Here is a 24,197-nt window from a genome sequence, read left to right on the forward strand (position 1 = left end):
CACACACACACACACACACACACACACACACACACACACACACACACGAAAGGTAAATTCATTCCATACCAGTAAAATTCATTTGCTTAAGAGTTTGAAGAGTCAGTACTAGTCAACATCAAATGACATGAAATCCTATCACAACTATAGCCAATCACATGAGTTGAGGTAATGACTTGACCACATGCTCGGCCGGCTCTTACCTCTGACCGGCAGGAACTGGGGACTCGCTGAGGGAAGGCAAGCCGTGGCTCCCGGTGCTTACCGGGGTGCTGCTGACCCCTCCTCCTGGCTCTTCCCTTGGCAGCCCAGTGTCTGGGGTGTGGGAGGTGTTGGTGGTTGTGGGACTGGATGTGCTGGTGCTCCCTGTCAGTCCGTTCCACTGTGTCATCACCTCATCTCCTCTGTGGTCTATGCCCACATTCATCTCCTCCAACTTCTGAATGGATCTGGACAAAAACAAGATCTCTATGTCTCAATAAAGGTAGCACTGAGGTTGTGCTCTCTTCATTTAATCCTTGATGTTCAATATTTGAATAGGACTAGCTCACCTACTGAGGAAGGTCTCGGTGAGGTTGTTTTGGGCTCCGTCCTGCGGCTTCACCCCTCCCTCCAGCAGCATCTGCTGGTAAAGCTGTCTCTGCTGCTGCTTCTGCTCCAGATGCTGCTGCACACGGAGACGCTGCCGGTAATACTCCTGGATGTGCTCCGTGGAGTCAGGACGCTGGACAAACACACATGCACACAGCGAGTCAAAAATAGACAGCTTGTTTTTTGCAGAAGATATAGAAAACTGTCGCAATTTTTTGACAGGATTTGTTTTACCTGAACAAGCCCTGTAGCCTGAATGGCAGAATACGTATTATTGCATTTAAGTATTCTCTGCTTGAACACTTGGCAGTGCTCATTGCCACTACATACACACATGCAATAGCCCACACACACACACACACACACACACACACACACACACTAGATTATAATAGACAAACTCTCTCCCAAGAGCCACTACTGATAACTCTTCAACTCCCAAGGTCTCATCCATCATAAACCCCATAAAAAGTTTTCAAGGACCTCATCTTATCCAGCAGATCTACAGTACATTCCCCTTCACCTCTCTCACCACTTTTCAAAACACACACACACACACACACACACACACACACACACACACACACACAAACACACGACAATCCAATCTCAAGCTACTTTGCTCCTGTGGATGAGATCTGGGGTGCATAAAGATGAACGATGATGGAAGCAGCAGGCCACGTTGGGTGTGACCGCACATCACGCCAGATTATCTGCCTCCAGTGTCCGTGACCTCTTCTCTGGGACAGGGGGCTGGAGGGCGATAGTGCCCCTTGGGTAGGTGTGGTAGAGACTTGGGGATGGATTTATGAGGCAGTGGAGATGAGGTGGTCCAGGAGGTTCAGGGGAAAATCTATTCTAAATCTCTTTAATCTGGAGTAATAACTGTGGAGGGAAGACAGACTGAAAATCTAACTTTGACTCAAGTGACCAGACTTGTTTTTACAGTCTTCACACAAGTGATGAAACTAATTTAACCCGAGCTACCAAGGTGAGAGACACCCCCACCCCCCCCCAATATCTGAAGTGTCTTTATGCTCATCACTGTGCTTGGGTCTGTGGATCAGGAATACTGAGAGAAACTGGCTATTGTTTCCACTTGTTTCTTGTATTATGTGTTATTTGCAACAATTGCGATCACTGGAGTGCAACGGACTTCTTTGAATTTTCTGATTATCCGAATTGTCAGGAGCGTTTCCTGAGTGCGAGTCTTGTCCTGTTTATTCTGTATTGTTATGTTTGGTTATGTTAAGGCTAGACACTGCTTAGAGTCTGCAGTTCTTATTACCTCATGTGTTTCTGTGCTGCAGGGTGGCCCACCATCTTTTCCAGGGGTCAGAGGTGTGCGTGCGGGGTTGGGTCCATCCGGCCTTTGTGAGTTCTTCCTATAGTCAGGGAAATATATACGACGTACATGTCAATTGACAACAATTTTGATTATATTTAAATCAATTTGAGGTGAAGTAGGAAGTAAAACAATACAATATAAGCCAAAAACACTTCATGTATAATAAACTTGAGTATTATACCGTGTATGTAGCAAAAGGAAAGGAATAGAATTAATGTCGGCTACTCATTTTGCTACAATGTACGGTTACTTATTAGCAAACATGAGAAATGTGTTTATATTTGTTTTAACTTAAAGAATACATTTGTTCTTTTGCATATCTGATTCATTGTAATCATGTCTTAAATGCATAACTTACTGCAAAGACTATTTCTGTTGTTGAGGAAGACAAACTGCTGCACTTCATCACTGATCGTAGAGATCTCCCTTTGTACCAGTTGTTCACATTAATTGTATCCAGCAGGTGGAGTCAGAGAACCTTGCAAAATCCAACAGTCTGGTAACTTCTGAGTTTACAGTATCCCTTTCAATTGATGCCTCAGAACGCCGTCTACACCTTTTCATTAGTGGTGTGACATGTTATTTGCGGTAATCTTGCCCGACTTCCTAAGTGTTTTCTAATCCTAACCCTTGAGGCTGTAGAAATGACCCAATGAGCTCCGGAGAACCTACTAAAAAGTTCAGTAATCAGAAAAAAAAAAACTGCTCTTCAGTCCACCTCTGGTGGAAGGGTAAGGAAAAGCATCTTAACCTTAATTTAGTCTATGGCTCAGTACTATATTTTTCAATAAAGAGTTATAAGGTGAAGGCTTTAGATCCTATTGCATCCATCAGCACTCAGATGCAGTGTAATATGCGTTGTGCAGCACAATAGTTAGTATGTCTCTGTTAAAGCAGTGATAATGGGATTAATTCAGCGACAGAGTGTGTCATACAACAAGACCTACCATGGGTTTAATACCTAATGTTGCACATTACACATGCACATGGGAGAAACTTGGTAAACTACTACCATGTAAAAGTCATTCGTCTCAGCTTAGGCCCTTACTTTTCTGGCGAATCGTCCTGCTGATGCACATTGTTCTCCACTAGGCTCCGGCTGAGGGCGGACTTCATGTCCGCCTCCATGCCTCTCTTGTCCTGGGCTGCCAGACCGTGGGACAGGCCGTCCAAAGCCGGGTTGAGGGATCTTGACATGTAGGTGTCCGCTGAATGAGGCCTCTGGTGGAAGGGTGAGGTAGGGCAGGGGGACAGGCGGTTGATCAACGGAGTGAGGAGGTCGGCGTGGCCGGCCTTGCTGGGCTTCACCAGGCGGTCCACGTGGATGTTGAGGGTCTTTTGCTGGAAGGCGCAGGAGAAGTCACCCGGAGAGACATTCTGCAGCCAGGAGAGCAGCGACAAGTCCAGTTCATCACAGCCGTTCCCGCACAGCAAGTCCACACCGAGCAACACCTCACCCTCTGTGATCTCCTCACCAGTTGCTTTGCTCTGGAAAACACAGAAACAGTTTCGACCATCAACCATGACTGGAAGTTTCTGTTCAACTATGATGGTTTTGAAATAAAAGTAGGACCTACCATGTTTTAATACATCAAATAGGGCACCTTGCATTAAAATGGACTTCAACAGATTTGTGTAACCCTTCTATTTAGGGTATCATGTTACCTGGCAGAATTCGACACAGCACTCATAAAGAATCCCCTTGATGAGCAGCTGGAACAGGCGGTTTCCACTGGCCCTGAAGCCCGCCTCGCTCAGCTTCCTGTCCGCAGGGATGAACTCGGCCACCATAGCACAGGCTTCTTCAAAGCAATGGACACGTGCCGTGCTCGGGTTCCAGTCTTTGAACTCTGCGTGGGAGGTGAGGCGCGGCAGGGTGAGGAGGAGACACAGCTTGCTGTAGTCGTCCTTGGTCGGACAGAAGTCCTCCAGACTGTGGAGGCACCTGACTGCCGCCTGCATGGTGAGCTCCAGCTATAGTTGACGAAAAGTTCGGAGAGGAGAAGTGAGGATGTGGCTGTTGTTGAGATGCTCTCTCTGAATCTGAGGTCTGTTTTTCTGTAGAACCACACTGGTAGGTGTGTATACGTTTTAGAAGAAGCTTCATATTCACACATCGATGCATGATATCAATTAAATCACAGGCTTCTGCTATTTTTCAAATTGTCACAACTCGTACTAATTTCCTCATTACATATTTACGTACATTATGAGGGTCTTCAGCAGCAGACATAGCATTATTTACACACAGAGCTTCCAGAAACTTCTGCCTCAGAATGATGTAGCGAAACCTGGAAACACAAATCTCAGTATTATCAAATACTGACACAAACTGATTAACCCTCCTGTGACATTTCCTGGGTGGGAATATTTTGATAAACTTATTTAATTAGGTAGGACAACCGAGTTTAAATATATTCTTTTTTTGTGCATCAGTATTTAGTAAGAAAGAAGTCAGTAATATGACATGAGTATACTATAATATGTCTTTTCTATGACATACTATGACATTTCTCATGGTATACTATAATACAACTTTGGTTTTTTTGACACACAGTACTGGGAATTGGCCCAAGGCTACCCAGTCTCCAGCTTTACTGGTTAGTCCAACTCAGTCAATTAGTGAAGAGAAACCAATCAATACTGTACTTATTATTATACTTGAAATACCTACAAACAAGCAATACAACTGTACTGAAAATAAGAGCTGTTCTAGCTGCAGGCATCCATCAACTCGAACACATAGAGCTGTGTTTCAGTCAGGCCTCATGTTCTCCTCTTAATGCCTTAACAATAAATCAAAACTACCGCATGCACATTTTTAAGACTAATGCCGTCTTTATGTCTCTCACCTTTTCTTGTCAAACTTGTCCATTCCTTCGAGAGGTTGAATGAACTGCATCACCTCCTCCCATTGGCCGTCCAGAATGAGTTGTCTGTTGAAAGCAGCAAATGGACAATTTAAGAGGCCACTGATAAGCAAGCCCTCATTTCAAGCTGACATAAGACAACCACTGGCAAACGGTGGGAAAATGCCTGAGACGTGTACAAACCCAGATCCCAACAAACAAGCACAACATGCTACAAATTTCTGTAAAGCTGAAAGTCAACTCTTCCCTTTCAGGACACTATGGTCTTCTTCTATGTGCCACAAGTCACTGCTGCACAGTCATACCTGAGGAAGAGCATGTCATCGGAGTAGAGTCCATTGATGACGCCGCTCTCCTTCTCTAGGGCCAGCATGCTGATGTGCAGCTTCCTGGAGTTCAGGAAGTCCAGCATCACCTTGATCACCTCTGCCTCCTTGACGCCGATCGTCTCCTCTGCCGTCATGATTAAAGCTCTGCGGTGGCAGCTTACAGCTGGCAGAAAGACAGACAGAGGGAAGACAAATCATGGATCAGGGATCTCAAATCATTAATAACATGCAATGGGTTGTTGCCTAATCCAAAGTTAAACATTTAATGAAATGTTCCGCTGACAAGTTGTGTAAAAGGAAATAAACATGCTTGTCATTGGATTTAAGAAACGTGGTAAGGTATTTGTTGACCAAACAATAGTTCATTTTCTGATATGCACTGTGTGTGAAACAAGATGAGAGAGTTTGAGATCAGTGCTATGGATGTAAACAATGGCAAATGCTCATGCACACTTCTATTGATGCCCACAGGTCTGTTTACGGACTAGCATCTACAGGGACTTCTAGTGTGTCCGGCTGCTCAGTAAAAACACTGACCTAATGTTGCAAATGTCATTTCATATCAACACTTCAACAGGAGCTTCTCCTGTAAATACGTTAAAGTGAGTTTATTGTGCTCTTCTCTGGTATCTGTTCACCGCTAGTGGCACAGCATGTCCAAACTGTAGCATCTGTGTAATATTTATTACACAGATGCTACAGGTAGCATCCACAATAATAATCCTTATGATGGCTTGCACTATAAACATTTAACCTTATTGCACAAAAGGGTGGATAGCCTATCTTATGATCCTGGTCAGAACTATGTCAGAATGCACTTCTGAATGGTCGGGTTTGTAAATGGTTAATCACAGCAACATCACATCGGCAGCTGTACCAGGACATAAAGATCTCTCCATTATGCATGAACCACTCACGCGCCCTTAAGATGCAGTGAGAGCAGGGATGCCTCCGGGTGTCTGAGCTGGGTGACACGGCCCTGTTCCTCCCCAGCACACAGGAACAACATCCAGGTCTGGTCCGGCGGGATGTGACAGAAAGGTCTGCGGCCCAAAACCCGACAGCCTAAGCACTTTACCTGAGCGCGAGACACACCTCGTTTACTCGAGCATTAGAGCACGTAGCGCACACTCTCACACACACGGCCAGCGTAGCGGACCAGCACGCCGGACAAATAAAAGCGAACAATGTTAATTAATTCCCCCTCTTAATGTGCAGGATATCGCGCATGGCTATACAACGGGGCGGTGCAAGCTAACACGCCGCCCCGTGAATCAGTGCCAAACTCCTCACCTGTCAGTCTGCGCCAACAACACGCCGCATTAAAGTCGCTGCGGTCTTTTTTTTTTTTTTTGCATTTTCCAAAAATGCGACGATGGCTACGAAGAACCGGAGAGGAAAAGGGTGTTTGTGTGTCGATATCCCAGTCAGCGTCTCCAGAAAGGTCCCTTCTGCCCTCTTTCTTGTACACAGCTCGCGGTTGCCACGCGGACGCGGCCGCAAACCACCCATCAACTGTTGTGATGACGGCCGGCAGTGTGGGGGTCACACCTTCAACACCGAGCCATAGAAAACACTTTCTATTCATTGAGTGTGGAAATAATAAGGTGGTTAATGCTATAGCAAAATTATAGCTGTGGTTAAAAACGTAACTTAATATTTTAAAAAAATTAACAAAAACGAAATAATAAATAATGTGCTCTCTTTTCTCTTTTATTTATTTAACTATAGCTACATCACTAAGTGGATTTGGTAAATACCATCAAGCTATATAGCATTAAGCATAAACGTCATAAGCGCATAGTCTATAATTGATGTCTCAATGGACTGTAAACTATGAATCACTCTAACATGTCTGAATTAATAGCATCAAATGTCATAAATCAATCAGTAAAATACATTTTGTGTCAAATGCAATTATGCTGAATGCATGTATTCCTCATGATCAACCAGCACTTTACCATTGTATGTTTTTTTTTTTAACTTATTTTAGATCTTGTTCTTGTATTCATCAATTGTCTTGTCAATTGTTTTTAATGCTGTGGGGTAACACTTTATTGTCCTCAATGTGGACAGTTAAATTCCTAACTAACCAACTATAAATTCTACTAGTGCAGCAATGGCTTATTAATCTGTTGGGGTTGCACCCCCTGGTTTTGCATGTACCATAATTCCCCCAAGTTCCAATCAAGTACAGTTCACATCATACTTAACATGGAGGCCTCATTATTTGCACAGACCCCCAGAAGTCAAACAGCACTCCTGTGCTAGAAAGCAGGTTTTCTTCGTGTCAGTATTGAAAAAGAGCCAACATGCAAGACCAAGCCACACAATTAAGTAATAATGCAGGAGTTGATGTTGTATGCTTGTAGTAACAGCTCCTAAACAGTTCTACAATAATAACATTTAGCACAAACAATTGATATACAGTGAACCTGGGGCTTTTGGGGCTTTTACATCCACATTAGGTAACTTCATCTCCGCTGAGGTGTCCTCCAAGGCCCACTCTTTTCTCAAGATGTAGTCATTTTTTCAATTTGCATGTGGGTGATACATCATAATTATTTATTGTAAGCTTGTAAACAATATTATTACCCTGATTATTCTTAGAAATTGATTCTCAAAATGAAGTGTTTGCTGTCTCACAATTTTCTCCAGCTCAAGGAGTATAAGACTGAGCTTAAAGACATGCGATACTGCTGCCTCTCACAAAAGCTATGATATATTGTTTCTCCAAAATGTATAAAACTGTAAAAAAAATAAGATGAATATTTCCAAGTGGTCTTTACACCTCCTTAATCTCTATCAATCGATCCAAAAATGAAACCATATACAAATATTATCAGCCCCCCTGATTTTTCTTTCACTTTGCCTGTTGTGATTCTTCTTTACAATAGACTTTTTGTTTTTGAAAAAATATAACATAAATACTGAGGCCATGCTTAGTTTTATTAAATGCCAAAAAAAAAAATGACATGTTTCAGCAATATGTTGAATGACAAACAAAACAAAGTCATCTTAGTGAATATGAGCTCACATGAACACACTGTACAATATTATTACAGTTAAAATAACCTTTTACCTTGGCCTTTAACAGACATAAGCAGGTGGACAGAGCTTCTGTGGACAAATCATTCCAATAAGCAAGAGAGAAACACTCCGTCACACTAGATTACATTTACAAAAACATGAACGTGCTCTCTTTTGGTCATAAATATCCCCCAGTTGGAAACAATGCACCATGTTAGCAGATTTATTTTTGTTGGAAATCGTACCTGCAAATGGTGTTGATTTGACATTCGGTGGCAAAAGGAACATGATACTGACACCAATGAAACTCTGTGGTGAGTTTCTACCCGTATGCAGCAACAAGGATCTTCCTTATTCTGGCATTATGTTGTGAAAGTCATTCTCGTAATAATAGAAACAAAAAAATAAATCTAACAACTGGCCTGTTTAGGATATGTTGCATCTATAGGCAACAGACAAACATGCTGCTAACGCTCTGCACTTAATTTAACTTAACTTAGTTTGGGTCAACGCAGATTTGTTATGCAAGAGCAAGAGCTGCACAGATGTGTTGAAAATGACACCATGGAAACAGTGTGGCCTTCACTGAATCAGAACACTTGCTGTGATGTATGACTGTTTTTTTCTTAAATAACAGAGCAATTGGTTTTTAACTTATCAATCTAAACTTTGTATTTATGACATTTTGGTGTTTGGTGGATGCTTTTCAGTGCATACTTTTTTAAGGTAAGTAAATCCAGTAAGAATCTGAAGAATTTAATACTGCCAAGAAAGTACTAGTACAAAAATGTAATGTTAAAATCCTGATATTGATATAAAGAGAATACTTCTTATGTGTCTATGTCTTGGAATTGAGTCATATTACTGATACCAGTTGGTGAGAGTGTAATCATACATTATATTAACTATCTGTGAAGACAATGCATGGTGCAGGCATTGTTTAACAATTCAAATAAAAAAAGTACTTTTATTTGTTCACAAATTAGCTGTGAGCCAGCAGCAGCGTGATCTATAACACTGGTTCTCAACCTTTTTGGGTGAAGCGATGCCTCCTTGTAAACCCCCAAGTGAAAACAAACCAGATGGTTAACTTATAAGGATGATTTTTATTTTCACTGGTCGTCAATTTTACGTCTTGAGGTTGCAACTACTTCTGTTTTTCATGAGGAGAGGGGCTTTTAACAAAACAATCACAAACATGACAGCATATTTGTATATTAGAAATATATTTGTCACACATCATACATTATAGATTAAATCGTCTGCAGGTGTCCCGACCCACAGGTTGAGAACCAGTGATCTACAGTAACGTCCTGCATTCTTTAAAATGACTTCCTCAAAAAGGCTTCTGAAAAAGCTGAAACCGCTTGGCTTTGTTAAGCTGAGCACACATGTACTGCGTGGCTAGTGCTAGCTGTATGCAATATGTTTTTTGGCCCTTTGTAGTTTTACATACATTAATATACAAACTGTTTTACCCAGAGATGAAGAAAAAAAAAAGCGTTCTCCAATTACAAAAAAAAAGCCTCTGTATATGCTGTTTTACAATCACCCCATTGCACTCACACGCTAAAACAAAACATGCATAAGGCCACACATCAACAGCATAATGCTAACAAAGATCAATCTGTACATGAATTAAAAATATTCAGTGTTTCAGTAAAATGTCCGAGCATTCACACTGTCTCTTTTTAGACGTTTGGCACATATGAGACAATAAACAAACACTCATACATGCCTTCATTATTTGACATGACAATCTCTAAAAACACAGAAGTGGGAGGCATTTACATCATTCTTCATCAGTGGCATACATTCCAGGAGTTCATAATCATTGAGTCCTATTGTCTCCAGTCCACATTAAGGAGGAAAAACAAGGGACAGGAATGCATTTAGAGGAAAAAACAAACAAACAAACATGACTAGTCAAAGATGCATTCATCTAACTGGCATTGCAGGTGCTTGAATCTTCATGGATATGTACAGTGAAGTGCAAATTGAAATGGGTATGTTCCATTTGAGGGGTGGGAATGGTGATGTTTGGGGTGTTAAGTTCCATTAGGACTGGGCAGGCACTACTTTTTTAGGGGTGGCTGGCTTCTTGGTTTGCCAGAGATGGCTGTGGATCGTCACCGCGTCCACGCTGGCCGACATGGTCTTGGCTGGTATCTGACTGAACTGCTTCTTGTCCGAGTTGTACTTGTAGAGGCCGTCGATCATCTTGCGCGTGATGCTCTTGGGGCCGATGCCCGTCAGCTTGTTGATCTCCTCCATCTCGGGGCAGTAAGTGTAGAGAGAGCGGAACTGGCAGCCGGAGTCGCGGAACAAAACCAAGAAGTTGTTGGCCTCTGATTTTTCCATTTCCTGTTAATGTCAGGGAAGGAAGGCTCATTAGATACAGTATGAAGGTCATGAATGCTAAAGGAAGGCAAAGGTTTTGGTTTCTTTGGACTCTCACTAGCATAAATTTAGCAATTTAAAAGTGTGTCTGCCCTTTGATTCAGACTGACTTTAATGCAAAAATGTTGTTTCTGCCCTTCCCTTCTGCAATTACAATACATGACAATCCATAATGTTAAAGGTACGTGGCGTTCATAATAAATACAGCCACCGGGACACCCCGACCCCTGCAAGTGTATAGAGCGATATATTAAAAGCCCCCTGCCGTTACCTCCAGGATCTTGTTCTTTGGCCCCTCATTAACCTTGCCTGCGAGGCAGCAGTGGGCCAGAGCGTTTTGGATGATGTGCTTGTTGGATTTGGCACTGGGCTCCTTGTATAGCTTTGGTCCTGAACGGGAAAAGAGGAGAGAACATCAGGATGGGACTGTTGCCACGGCAACTACTCCTGTTATGTCAAAGAAAAGACGTCCCTCCCTATTTTTACTCTTTCGTTTGATAAATCATGTATGAAGATTGCTGCTGGTAACATAGCAACGTGTTAGTGGATGCACCGAGAAGAAAATTTGAGCTATGAATGCAGCAGTTAGATAAAAAAAAAAAAAAGCTCAGACAGCTGATATGTTTGATTTACATTTCACATCAACAAAAATATTCATGCACTTTTTGTATTAATATTAGCTGCACTGGATACGAAGATTACACAAGATTCAGAAATTTACAACTGTTTAGGACGTCATTCCACAACATTAGTTCATTGCACCATTTATGCCTTCAAATTATATTTATTCCCCAAACTATTGATGCTAAACTTAAACTGTAGTTTAAGTTCAGCATCTAGTTTTAACATTTGCATTGACAACCAATGCTAAAGAAGATATGTCTGAAGTTGTCCTACCAGTGTACTCCGTGTTAGATGTAACAGAGGAGGTTGTGGAGCCATTTTCCCAATCCTTCTCTCCATTCCTGCTGCTAGATAGACTCGGGGACAGAAATCCATCTGCAGAATCTGGTCTAGAACCCCGCCCACAAACACACACACACACACACACACACACACACACACACACACACACACAGTGTTAGGTTACCTTTCTGCATGGCTGCTGAACACTCAGCAAAGTATACTGTAGACAGGGCAGGAAACTACTGTACAATTACACAAGCCAACTAGATATTAGGCTGGTGGCTGGTGTCCATTCCCCGCCCCGTCTACATCACGTATAGATTCTTTCTTTACTGTAGAGGAAACTGCGTGTACTATACCAGCACAGAGTTTGAGTTTGGACTTGGTTTTGGTGTCTGTTGTACAGTAACTAGTAAAGAAGCAAAGCTTGCAAGCGCAGGCAGTGAGTGCAGTGATATGAAGCAGTCTGGTGCATTCAAGGTCAACAAAATAGGTCAATTAATTATAGTGCAGCACTAGGCATTTACTTGCTCTTTTTTTCTGAACTGCAACTGCATTATTTGTCCCCTATATATACGTGAACAAGTGATTTCCAAGTGAATACAGCTTATTCCACTGGGGTCATAATGCTTGAAGTCAAACTGCCCACATTAACAAGTCATTTTAGCCTTGATTTCTCAAAAGGCCTGATCATCTTCCAATGGGATATAAAAGTCTAAATTTTCACATTTTTCAATCCTACTAGCAAATTTTAAGACACAATATAGGCTTAAATGACTTGATAAAGTGGAGTCTTAATGACTCGTAATGACTGAGCAAAACTAAACAATTCACTTTGATGTTTTATCAGGTGTGAATAAGGCACAGCGGGAAGGCAAGTGGAAAGGGACAAGTGATTGTTTAGTGGTGGAGACAAGCGCTTTGAAGTTAATCATAAGGAAATATGTTACTATTCCTTTAAGTTTATGATCAATCCCTAAAAATCTCAGCGTGGAGACAAGCTTTCAGTGCAGGACTGGGCTCAGGGCAGCGTGAAGAGACTTAAGGTTTAACTGCCGAGCAGAAACTAACCTTCTCCTTCTCAGTTTAGGAGATCTCAGAAAGAAGAAGAGACCACCAGAGGCTAAACTAGCACTTCTGACGTTTGTGAAACAGCAGGAAAGAAAGTATCGAAAGAAGGAAGGTAGAAGAATACAGGAGACATGTTAGACCTAAGAACTGGAGTTAGTCTGGAGAACTTGGCTTAAAAAAAACAAAACAAGAAAATATTACCATGCACATGAAGAGAAATTTCAAATTCACACCAAAGTAAACATTTCTAAGAATTTTTCAGGTCTCAAATCAAATATTAAAAGTATAATATGCCATAAAATGTCATAAAATGTAATTATAAAGTCATAGAAAATAATAGTTTAATATGCCAAAGAAATCACTCTATATATTATGCATGGATTTGATGCTTAGTGGCTTAGTAACTGTAATCCTTAAAACAAGTGAACCAGGTTAAAATTATGAATTATTACTAATATTATTGCAGAGTACCATGTCTGTGTTTTATGTATTTTGTTTGTTTTAAGATTCCAAGGTTTTCAGATTTTGTGACTATCTACTATCTACACATTCCACTTCTATATTCCTGAGTGAATCAGTTATGCATTCAAAAATATGACATCTTGTGAAATCTTGAATTAAAATCAAAAGGCTACATCAAAACACCACCCTTTTTATAAAACGCCACATGTTACACCAGCAGCTATAGAAAACATCTCACCTCGGTGATCTCTTCTCAGAGTGAACACTGTCGCTGTCTCCCAGGTTGAGGGAAGCAAGGGACAAGCTGGAGACTGAAAAGACACGTTGGCGTGAACCTGGATGTGAGACCAGATGTGACACAGCACGACACCATGAATAACAACAACAACAACACCACCACCACGCGGTCCACTGTGTTTTGTGCCAACCCCGTCACAGAGCAATGTAGCCTCAGTGTTATGAATAAAATGAACTCTAACATCCAGTTATACACACAACATTCACACGGACACACCCTATTATACATGCATACATATGTATTAACACACTATAAAATGCCTAATATAATTGACCTATAAAAACACACACTAGCATTACATTGCTCCTTCAGTACATCATCATATTCAAGCTCAAATTTTAAGTTCTGCTGTATTATTTTGGGCTTGGTAGACATTAGATGTTATACAAAACATTGCCAATAATAATAGAAATATCAGAATTAACCCAGTTAAAAGCTTAACTTGATTTAACCAATTTTATTATTTAAAACAAAAAGAATGTATTATGTAAGAGTTATGTAATAAATGTGATTAAGACATTCTCAAGTGGCACAAAGCAAAGCGGCAGCAGCACACCCATTGGACAGATGGGATGACCACGACCTCACTGAGTGGGGGTCTTCTCCAGGGTTACCTGTGGCAGCTCTGACAGGGGTTTTGGGGGAGTCCATGCTGTCGCGATGGATGGACTTGGGACGCCCCCGCCTCTGCTTGGTCCCGACTGGTCGCGGTTTGATGACGGTATCCATGTCCGCCATCAGTTTCAGCTGCTTCCTCCTGAGATATTCCTGCTTGATGAACTCCCTCCTGGCCTTGTCTTCCTCCTTCCTGACGCGCTCCTCCTCTGCTTTCATTCTGAACAGCCAGTCAGCAGTCAGTGCAGACAAATACTGTTTGAGTTTTTTTATTCAATAATGGTGATTAAGCGATGGAAAAATAAATAAATCAAGTTCTAAATTGTAAGTTTAAATCTTCATTTAAAAACCAACCAACACGAAAACATTCAGCACTGCGGTCAGACTTTCTGGACAGTAGTGGAGTGATCTAATATACATGGTTCAAGATTCAAAACAACAAAGAAGTAAGAAAATAGAAAAGATGGAAAAGACTAAAAATCATGCTTATACCTAATATACATGTGTGTTCTGAAAATGTGAATGGACTTATTTCCTGATGTGTGAACATACCGAGCTTCCTCCTTCTTCTGCTCCAACTCGGCCTCCTGCTGCATCTTTCTCTGCTGGCTCTCCTTCTCCCTCCTCATCCTTTTCTCTAACAGTGCAGCCCTCTTCTGAGCCATGTTCTCCTCTGGCTTTCCATCCGCCTGAGTCATTAAGGAAACAAAGTCAGTCACTTTGAACTGTTTGAGGTACAGTGTGTTCTTTGCAGGGTGAAAATCCGGAAACCTTTAGTTAATATTATACATTACTGTTTTGTAATTGCTTCTCATTAAGCAAAGCTGACCTGATATCGTTGTGACACAGAATATTGTGTGATATTATCTAAATCATTTCACAGTTATTGTGAAAGGTCAACTCTCCTTAGTGTAATTATATGAGACAGTAAACGGGCTGGCTGAGGAACCACAGTAGAGGTATTCATTTTGTATCCACATTCTTCATATTATGGGACAGTTTTGATTCCAACACAGGCACACAAAGCTGCTAATTTCAGTACAAATCGGTTTCATCTTAAAGATTTCTTTGATGTGAACATCCTTTGCTCATCCCTCAGCATCCACTATCACATCCACCATCTATTCAACCCTTCTCCAGCCCCACATTTCCACAGCTGTGCGTGAATTATTCACAAGAGCCCCAGTTTTATGACCTACATCGAAGCCCAGACTGCAGCTAGCAAGCTATCTTACATACCCATACATGGGAAGATGGCGCTTTTTTCAGCTGACTTGTTTCCTGAACATTTCATCATCTCGTGTTAGCAACGAAACATGGCTGCCTCTGGTTCAAATGCAACTGCCTTTTTTTCCCAGAAAAGCGACACTAACATTTTAAGGCGTGCAGTGGCATTGCATGGTTGCAAGCTGGTTGTTGTTGATGTTATGGTTTTTATAATCTATATTGGTTGTTCTTTGTTCTTATCTGTTGACTCCACCCCAGTGCAGAGTCCAAAGAAAATGTCCCGTTGGGGACATATAAAGTACATATCATCTTCTCTAAAGAAGCATTGACTGGTACATTTCCCTTTAACTCTCTTGAATGTGCAAATAGAGAAAGTGCTTCAAAACATAGACATTGGTGACAGTTCTTTGAATTACCGGCCTACCTTGAAGAAGAAACCACGAGACATCTTATGCTCGTGATCCGGGCCTTCCACATCCTCCTGCTGCATGTCCAAACCATCATCCAGTGTCAGATCCTCCAGTGGCTTCACCACTGACAGAGGAACCTCAATCAAGCTACTCTTGACTTGGCCTGAGGCTTCTGGTCTGGGAGGAATCTCTGTAGGTGTCACCGTGAAGGTCTCTACCACAGCGTGGGCCAGAACCTCAGGAAATGATGACTCTATAGGTTTCAGATCTGCAACTGACTTCTGAACTGAATCTGGTTCTGTGTTTTCTAGGTTGGAGGAGCTGGGCGGTAGGTTGGCTACACATATACTGGCATTCTCACTCTCTGGGGAAAGGAGAGACTCTGTGTCCTTTTTATCTCCATCTGAGGCTACTGTCTCTGGATTGGCGGTTACTGGTTTCTCCCCCATGTAAACGAAAGAACTAGCCAAGGGCTGGCAGGGAGAAAATCGCCGTAGCCTGGGGATGCTGTCGACAGATTGTGGGGCAGTTAGGACCCGATTGTACGGGGCCAGCTTTAGCTCGTTGGGTCGAACGGTGCGAGGATTGCGTGAGTGGAAGGAGGCAGATTTGCGCTTGATGCTGGTTGGAGAGCGGTGGGTGGAACGAGGGGAGTCGGCAGGAGAAGATGGTCCTGAGGATCTAGTAACAGCTCGACTCTGTTTTTGTGGTGATGGGATTACCCACGCTTGCTGATGTTGTTGCTCCCTCATGGCCATGATCACTTCCTGCTGCTGAGCCAGTCGCTGCATCTCAGTCTGAAGGAAGGCTAGTGAATGGTTGAGTTTCTCAATAGAATGCGTATACTCAGTGAGATCTACCTCTGTTAGCTGAGCATGGCTTTGACCCCCTTCCTCTCCTGCACCAGGGGACTTTGTCCAACAGGAGGCTGTGCTACTTTGCTCTGCCCCATCAGGTGTGTCTGCCTTGCTCCTCCCGAAGCTGAAGGTGGGACTTGTTTTCCCTCCTTCCTCTCCACTGGCAGCCCCGTCTCCTTTCCTCTTTACCACATTGAGGAACACCGAGTGACCCATCTTTTGCCGATGCCTTGTAAAAGCAGCCTCCACTTTCTTCTTCTGTGCTTCGATGGCTTTACGTTTCTCCTCCAGCCTCATCCTCAGCTCAACCATCTCCGTAGCCATGACCTGAGCAGGGTCATTGGCTGGAAGTTGCACGGGTGTGGGCGATGCTTGAGCAGTGAGGGGAGGTGTGGTCTGTTGATGGATGGGGCTGTGCTCAGGGGTCGGGGCCCAGGAGACAGATAATGGGAGGCCTAACTCAGAGCCCTCAGGAGTGGTCTTGAGGGAGCTGCTGCTGCACCTACCTGAGTCTGGCAGTGATGGAGTATGCTTCTTCTTCTTCTGGTCAGCAAAGCTTGTCATCTTAAATCCGGAGGGGGATTTGCTCTGACTGCTTGGGCAGGGGCTTGGCGTGTCTATATCCAGGTCCATGTTTACAGAGCAGTCCTTCAGAGAGGAATCCTCATCCAGCATGTCTTCTGTTCGGATATGGATGCCAGTGTCCACCTCTGCGGTGTCTGTGGTGCTCAGAGGCCCTTTGGAGTCCGACTCTGACACTGGCTCCAACACACCAACACCAGCCCTGTGCTCCTGAGTGTGCAGAAAGAAACTGTTGTTGATCCCCTCCGCTGGGGGCCTATTTGGGCTTTGGATAATCTGAAGGGCTTCCTCAATGGAGGGAGTTGTTGCCTTGACACTTCCATGTCCGTTGGGGTGGTCTCCCCTGCAAGGCTCCTCATCCGCCAGGCTGTCTGGGCAGCCCTCCTCCTCAATGCCGACATTCTGACCGTTCACTGGCTGGAAGGACAGGTTACGCTTCATTCCATGGGGCAAGTGGTGGACCTTGAAACCAGAACCATCGTCACTGCTGACGGACCGGACCATGCCACGCGTAGAGGACAGCCCGGCGGAACCAGAGTCCTCTTTGTCAAAGGGGATGTCAAAAGACACTCCATAAGGTCCAGACCTTAACGGAAAAGTAAAAAAGTAATTCAATCTTCAGATACTTTTTTGTATTTCTATTTGTAAAAGGAAAGACTCTGGTTTGGCAACATCACAATACGCTTGGGGATTGGATCATTTAAAGGAGCAGCACATAAACAGGACAGCAATGTTACTAACCTCTTTTCTTTGGGCCAGGTGCCGAGGTTGCCATCGACAAAGGACATTGAGGTTGACCTCTTAATCTCTCCTGGATGACACAAATTAGCAAAGTAAGAATCAAAACTGAGTATTCATATTCTAATATTCATACCTACTCATACAATTTGGTATAAAAAGAACCCCTAAAAATAAGTAAACAAATATTACCTGAGTTTCGAGGCTGGGGACGGAGGGGCAAACTAGAGAAAAAAAGAGAAATTGACAGATGTGTTACGTGTTTTTAGCTGTCATTTGTCCAGATAAAAATTTCGCAGTACAAGTCAATCTTATTTGGCTTAATCATATTCACATCTGCCAGCTGCCCACCAGCCGGCCCAAACTACTAGCCAGAGTTTTACAACGAATACCATCATTTTTTGGACTAGCATACCTCGGTCTTTCTGGACTTGGGGGCCTTTCCATGAAGCTCCTCTTGGTGGCCTTGGAGATGGGGATAGCTGGTATAGTCTTCAACAAGGATGAGGGCTCTGAGGTGACACAACAGAGACAACTGACCAAACTGTGCTCGGTCCTCTTCGACCAACATTACCTCTAGCATTACCACTACCTCTTTCTACACGTGGCATTACAGTTGCTATTGCTACTATGAAAGTTTTCGTGTCGTCAGAAATCAAGACTTACCTGTGCCTTCGTCGTTCAGCATTCTGGGTTTCACAAAAGACGGCTTGACCACCTCAAACCACCCAAACAGCTCTGCCATGAACACGAAGTAGTTATTCTGGGAAAATATTCAAACAAGACTAAGATTAAAATCACGAGATTGGGTAATATATAATCACTCAGTACAACTTCTGTTACAGTGAACAAATTCAATACACCAACTCCACCAAACCACCAACAAAAACAATTGCATTGCACCTATTTGTCCAGCAGATGTCTCTGTTAACCCCGATAGAGAACCTGAGTTGATGAGTATTAATATCTCTCAGTCGGCATAAAAACAATTGACCAATCTTGCTCTATTTCAGAGTATCCTCTTAAGGTTATATGGTTATAGAGTTCAACCTACAGTAGAGTAATTTACAAGGGATCTATTTTCATCGACCTTTTCAGCAACGGATTTTCAAAAAATCTGTGCCATTTATGTAAAATAAAGAAATGGATTTCCTGACGTATTAGGAGTCTGACGTCTCACACTGTAAGAGTTTATGCAGGCTAAGACAATGTAACCAACATCATGGCTTCTCACATGCTAGATAAGCTAATCTTCCACTTAGCTAATAATGTCAACAGTACCTGTGGCTAGTGGAGAGGAGTGATTAAGGCATTAACCTAATTTTGTGAAACAGAGGTCAGCTATTTATTTCTGTTCTCAATCACCAGCATGCAATCCAGCAGCTGACCTGAATTGGGTCGGGGAAGAAATGTTGGAGGGATTTTTGACACTGCTGTGTCTGGTCGTGTCCGTGTCCTGAATCAGGTCAACGTGCAGTGGGAGGTCAAACTGCTTGAGGACACTGCGCTGCAAAAAGTGTACAACATTTGCCCAAACCCCAATATTTTCCCCTCTTATAACAGAGGGAATGTGTGGACTATGACTGATCATTACACTAGAGGTGCACTATATAACAAAAATATTTTGCCTTTAACTGACAATACTCAAAAACACCACATGGGTCACACTGATTCTTTTGTCTGCCTCATCGTCAGTGTAGAAAATCCAGTGAGTCGCATTTTCAGTCAAAACACTGCATTTTTAATAAGCCAAGAGTTGTGCCATCATGAGTGAAATAAAAACAAAATAAACAAAAAGTCATCGTCTTGAAACAAAGCAAAGAATAAGTCAAATTTCCTGAAGTAAACTGAATCCGGTTCAGGAAGATTTCTTTACCGCAGTCACATCTTTCAAGAATCACTATTTCATCAATTATCGTGCCAAACTGGGCGTTTATGGCTAGAAACATGCCGGCACTCACACATGCACATATGCACACAATATGCAAGCAGGGGGGCGACCTTGAGGAATCCCGCCCCCTCCCTACCCTCAGTCCACGGTCTCCAGACAAAGACAGTGCTGCATGGCTCAGCTCTAAAGGTACCTGATTTACCTCATCAGCAACATTTCACTCTCCCAAGCACACACACATCATTCATGCACCCCCCCCAAGCCCCTCAAGTACAGCTCCAAAGCACACCAGGAGGGGCCGAGGCAATTAACACCAGAAGCAGTGGTCTCCCTTGGGTGTTACTGCAGCATTTTAGCAGGTTTTTTGGACTCTTTTTTTGTTTGATCACATGCAAGAAATTAGAGCTGCAAACGTGTGAAACGGTGTGTAGATATGACAAAATGTAGTTGTGAGGAGCTCTAGCGCACATGGTTACCAAAGCAATTAAAATAAAGCAAAGAAAATGAATGAATTCTTATCTTTACGTGCAAATTAAACATTTGCTTACAACAGAACGTTTTTCATCGATCAGTCAATTAATGATTTTAATCTTTTCTATCGTCTTTTTCTATGTACAGTATATCACTTTTGCCATTTTTTTTTACAGCTCTCATAACTAACTTAGGTTAAATAACACTTCAGCATCAAATTACTAACAAATAGCTAGGTGAATACCAAAGTGCAGGTTACCTTTAGGTGTGTTCAGCATGTAAAAGCCTTCCTCAAGATGAACAGAAGAAGACAGAGCCAGAAAGAAAAAAAAGGAGAAGCAGGAGAGACAAAGATCTCCTATCGTCCGCCAAGATTTGTAGCAAAAAGCCCTCCCTGACTTCTCCCTTCCCATCTGCCCGTCTGACTACTACTGACACACCAGGTGTGTGTGTGTGTTATCGCATTTTACCACCAGTCAGCAGTCACACCCACTCACAACGAAACCCAAACAACCAGCCACCGCTCCACCACTACACCTATCTCCTCACTGACTGGCTTTACTAACCCTGCCAACGTCTGCAGTGTTGCCAAATCTGTCTTGTCTGGAGATTTGAGTGTCAGAGTGTGTCACTCTCAGGATGAAAACAGGAACCTCATTGGCGATTACCAGAAGAGAGCTCGGGGTTGGAAGGGGGGTGGGGGTTGGAGGGCGCTAATCCACTGTACATGGACGGGCACAAACAGCCCAGCCTGCATGTGCTACACATTCAAACACAAACTGTGTATTGCAATACCAATGCATAGGGTTTGCAAGCATAAAAAAAGAAAGAAAAAATGCACATAAATAAAAAATGACGTTATCCAACTCAGCAAGACACCGGGCTTAGACACACACTGAGCTTTCTCTGGGCATAGATGTCAACAATCATTGGGCCGGAGGGTTGATGAAAGGATCTAGGTCCTCATTCCCTTGATTTATCAGGCTGCCCTCAGTTGCCCTCAGAGAAACCTTTCTAAAAGTAAAAAAATGAATCTAAAGAACAATGATCTTTCATGCTAAAATTAGTGTGTCCAAACAATAACATCGCATCAAGTTAAAAACATCAGAGGATATTATCACACTGAAAACATAATTACTTGAACGTCAAGTTTATCCTAGTGCAACACTCTGCTGCAAATCACTCTGTCAACTAATGACTCAGCGGCAATAATACGGTATCTATCAATCAAACAGACAAGCAAGCATAAGGTCTATTTTTTACTTAGTTAGTAATACAGTTTTAGCTGATACCTCACAGTGGAACAAATACAGTACAATTCATTGCTGATATCTAACAGTCAGACTGTAGATGAACCACAGACTTAAAGCCACGTTGAAGAGGCAGCTTATGAATTAGAGTAAGTGTGTTAATTGCCTTCCTCGGGGCAACCTCAGCACGTCTGCTGCTACAAACCTCCTGGTAAAGAATGCTGGCGAAAGCCCAAAGCTGGTGAATTTCATTTCTCCCTTTTGGATCCACAGATGGTAATTTAGATGTGCTGTGAATTAATTAAATGAAGAGCCAGTAAATGGGAGTGGGCTGGCGTGATTTACTAGCCCGGTGTCCATTAGGAAAGGACGGCCTGAGTAATGTGTGTATGGCTTTGGGGGTTGGGCACTGAAGGCTAGTTTATTGTCTCTTTCGGATACATACTGAATATAATGTGGACGGATCCCGCTTTCACTAAACATACAAAACACTGTGTTTTATGTATTTCTGTATTGTCACCATGCAAACTGAGCTAACGCCATGAAGAATAGCTGTTGGGATGCAAAAGCTAATGGGGGTCTAAATAAATACACAAATAAACAAACACAGACTGGTATGTGTGTGTGTGTGTGAAGACATTCACTCAGCCGTCAAATGCTCAGGCTGTGAGACTTCATGCTCAATTCCAAATATCTGCACAGATCTAATTTCTGTGGATGACTGATAATATCTATTAAAGTGTCTAACCCACACCAGCTACAATAATGAATAATGAATCAATAAAAACAATAGTTAGTTGCCGCCCTAATCAACACATATAAAGGTAGATTTTGGTTGTTGTTGCACACTCTCAGCTGTGTGTGATATTTGTCATGGTGTGTGTGTGTGGATGCTTCAGTGATGTCTAAACACATCCTCAAGCTCCCAAAAGATGCGGTACCTCTTTCTCTATCACCCCCCCCCCCTCAGTCTCTTCCGTCTCCCCTCTCACCCTTTCAAACTCGCTACCGGTGTAAGTGTTATCGCTCTTCCTCATCTCTTCTCTCCTGTTTCCATTTTCTTCCACATCAACACCTCTCTCACTTCCCCTCCCCACTAATGTCTCGCCTCGATCTCTATAATAAGATCTCCATTAGTATGACGGGCCACCGCGTACAGCTACTGACTGCCTGGAAACTGGGTCAAGGTTACAGAATCTAACTGGTTCTGGATGCAGTTCTGGCTGCACTGCCGCTCTCAGGGAATAGCGCTGCCCTGCTGGGATTTTTCTTTGTCCTTCATGAAATCATTGTCAGCAGAATACTGCTACTGGCTGCTTCACACGACTCAATTATTTCGTTTTTGATGCCGTGTGTTTTGTCAACGTGTGTGAGCTTTGAGCTGGTGGGGGTACAGCCATGTTATCATCTCACTGGAGCTCTATCTTTGATTTACAAATACAGAATATACATATTACTATAATAATAGTACAAATGTTACCGAACTCTACTTTTATGTATCTGCTCGAATAATCCAGGACTGTTTCATGACAGAATGAAGTGAAATTATTCTACTTTTTCTCTTTTTTTTTCGCTTCAAATGCAAAAACAAAAACAAATCTGTTTGTTTATATTAAAAAAAGGGGGTTTCCATCTCTATTACAAAAGTTGTATCAGTGTCTATTGAATCAAGTGTTTTTAAAATTGAAAGTGTCTCGAAAGCTGATGTTGAGTCAGTTTGGACAGTCGACTGATGTTTGTCCTTTCAGTGGCCTGTGTTCAGTCTGTGCTGAGGACAACAGCTCTCCGTCAGAGGACATGCTGAGGCACAGCCAAAGTCATCCAGACACATCAGCTGTTTTTTAATGATTCTGCAGCTCTCACTGAGATGGACACATCAGGGACAAACACAAACACACAGCACAGAGGGAAAGTTACACCACACCACCAGACCAATGGTGACTTTCTCGTGGCAGAGTGGTAAGAGTCGCTGTTTTGAGACGTTGTGGCTATTTTCTGCTGACAAAAAATACAATACTGGTTTTGAGCAAGAAGAAGGATAAGGACAAGGATAAGAACAACCAATAGTGGCCCTGATCAAGTAAAACAACATGAAGCTGAAACTACATGAAAGCTAGAACAAAGCCTGTGTATTACTTGTAAGAATGGCACTCATCTCCCGAGTCAGTGAGAGACACACAGAGAAGGAAAATGACTGATTAAGAAAGGACATGACACAGAGAGACAAAGTATGGCAGTAGGAAATCCCAGAAAGTCAGAATGAAGAGGGACAGAAATGACGAAAAAAAGAAAGAAAGAAAGAAAGTGAGACAGGGGAATAAAGTTTTGAAAAGGAAATTAGGAAAGGAAGGCAATGAAAGAAACAGGAAAAGGAAATTTAAAAAAGGATGAAAAAACACTTGCAGACATGTTGGGAGAGCAGTGCAGATCTCCAGGATTGTGGTTGGTGAAGACAGATAGTTTGGATTGAATGCTTTTTCCACAGCATGACTCACCACACTGGCCTACACAGTTGCTCATTAACTCCTGTTTCATTTAGCCTCTCGCACCATATGTTTTTATAATCAGATTTGTCGAAAAACCCATGAATGAATGAACACATACATGATTTGTATCGGTTCATGGAAACAATCGTCAACTTGATTTTACCTTGACACTTTGATTCATCTGTTACTTTGTAAATGGGCCAACTAGCATAACTCAAAGGGTTAAACAACTTTAAAAGCCATTTCAGGTGAGGTCATATTTTTTCAAATGGTGGTTTTTATACTAACTACAATTGGCATTTATTCTTCCTGCTGGCGCACACACACACACACACACACACACACACACACACACACACACACAC

At 42.5% G+C, this 24,197-nt stretch overlaps 2 protein-coding genes across 10 annotated transcripts in view; both read right to left on the minus strand.

The window, feature by feature from the left end:
* LOC116390123 (WD repeat-containing protein 47-like) overlaps positions 1-6,545 on the minus strand; it is a 10,036-nt gene extending 3,491 nt beyond the window's left edge. The window contains exons 1-10 of one of the 2 annotated variants that reach the window (XM_031859446.1): positions 6,432-6,545; positions 6,056-6,216; positions 5,115-5,301; positions 4,792-4,875; positions 4,146-4,230; positions 3,605-3,913; positions 2,988-3,427; positions 1,880-1,976; positions 552-724; positions 204-449 (exon numbers count right to left, since the gene is read on the minus strand). In XM_031859446.1, the coding sequence (XP_031715306.1) occupies positions 204-449; positions 552-724; positions 1,880-1,976; positions 2,988-3,427; positions 3,605-3,913; positions 4,146-4,230; positions 4,792-4,875; positions 5,115-5,272 (1,592 nt within the window). In that variant the 5' untranslated portion in view covers positions 5,273-5,301; positions 6,056-6,216; positions 6,432-6,545. The remainder of the gene's footprint in view (positions 1-203; positions 450-551; positions 725-1,879; positions 1,977-2,987; positions 3,428-3,604; positions 3,914-4,145; positions 4,231-4,791; positions 4,876-5,114; positions 5,302-6,055; positions 6,217-6,431) is intronic. The other variant, XM_031859448.1, reaches the window with a different exon arrangement.
* camsap2a (calmodulin regulated spectrin-associated protein family, member 2a) overlaps positions 1-24,197 on the minus strand; it is a 48,982-nt gene that overhangs the window by 3,497 nt on the left and 21,288 nt on the right. For 2 of the 8 annotated variants that reach the window (XM_031859441.1, XM_031859439.1), the window contains 12 exons: positions 18,401-18,497; positions 18,150-18,246; positions 17,927-17,958; positions 17,738-17,807; positions 15,572-17,582; positions 14,473-14,609; positions 13,920-14,140; positions 13,246-13,342; positions 12,546-12,611; positions 11,466-11,581; positions 10,840-10,958; positions 9,964-10,532 (listed from right to left, as the gene is read on the minus strand). In XM_031859441.1, the coding sequence (XP_031715301.1) occupies positions 10,227-10,532; positions 10,840-10,958; positions 11,466-11,581; positions 12,546-12,611; positions 13,246-13,342; positions 13,920-14,140; positions 14,473-14,609; positions 15,572-17,582; positions 17,738-17,807; positions 17,927-17,958; positions 18,150-18,246; positions 18,401-18,497 (3,369 nt within the window). In that variant the 3' untranslated portion in view covers positions 9,964-10,226. Of the gene's footprint in view, positions 1-9,963; positions 10,533-10,839; positions 10,959-11,465; positions 11,582-11,601; positions 12,612-13,245; positions 13,343-13,919; positions 14,141-14,472; positions 14,610-15,571; positions 17,583-17,737; positions 17,808-17,926; positions 17,959-18,149; positions 18,247-18,400; positions 18,498-24,197 lie in introns of those variants that run through there. The other 6 variants (XM_031859445.1, XM_031859443.1, XM_031859444.1 and 3 more) reach the window with 4 other exon arrangements.

This window comes from Anarrhichthys ocellatus, unplaced genomic scaffold, assembly GCF_004355925.1.
Source record: "Anarrhichthys ocellatus isolate YVR2014 unplaced genomic scaffold, GSC_Weel_1.0 scaffold22, whole genome shotgun sequence".
NCBI classification, from domain to species: Eukaryota; Metazoa; Chordata; class Actinopteri; order Perciformes; family Anarhichadidae; genus Anarrhichthys; species Anarrhichthys ocellatus.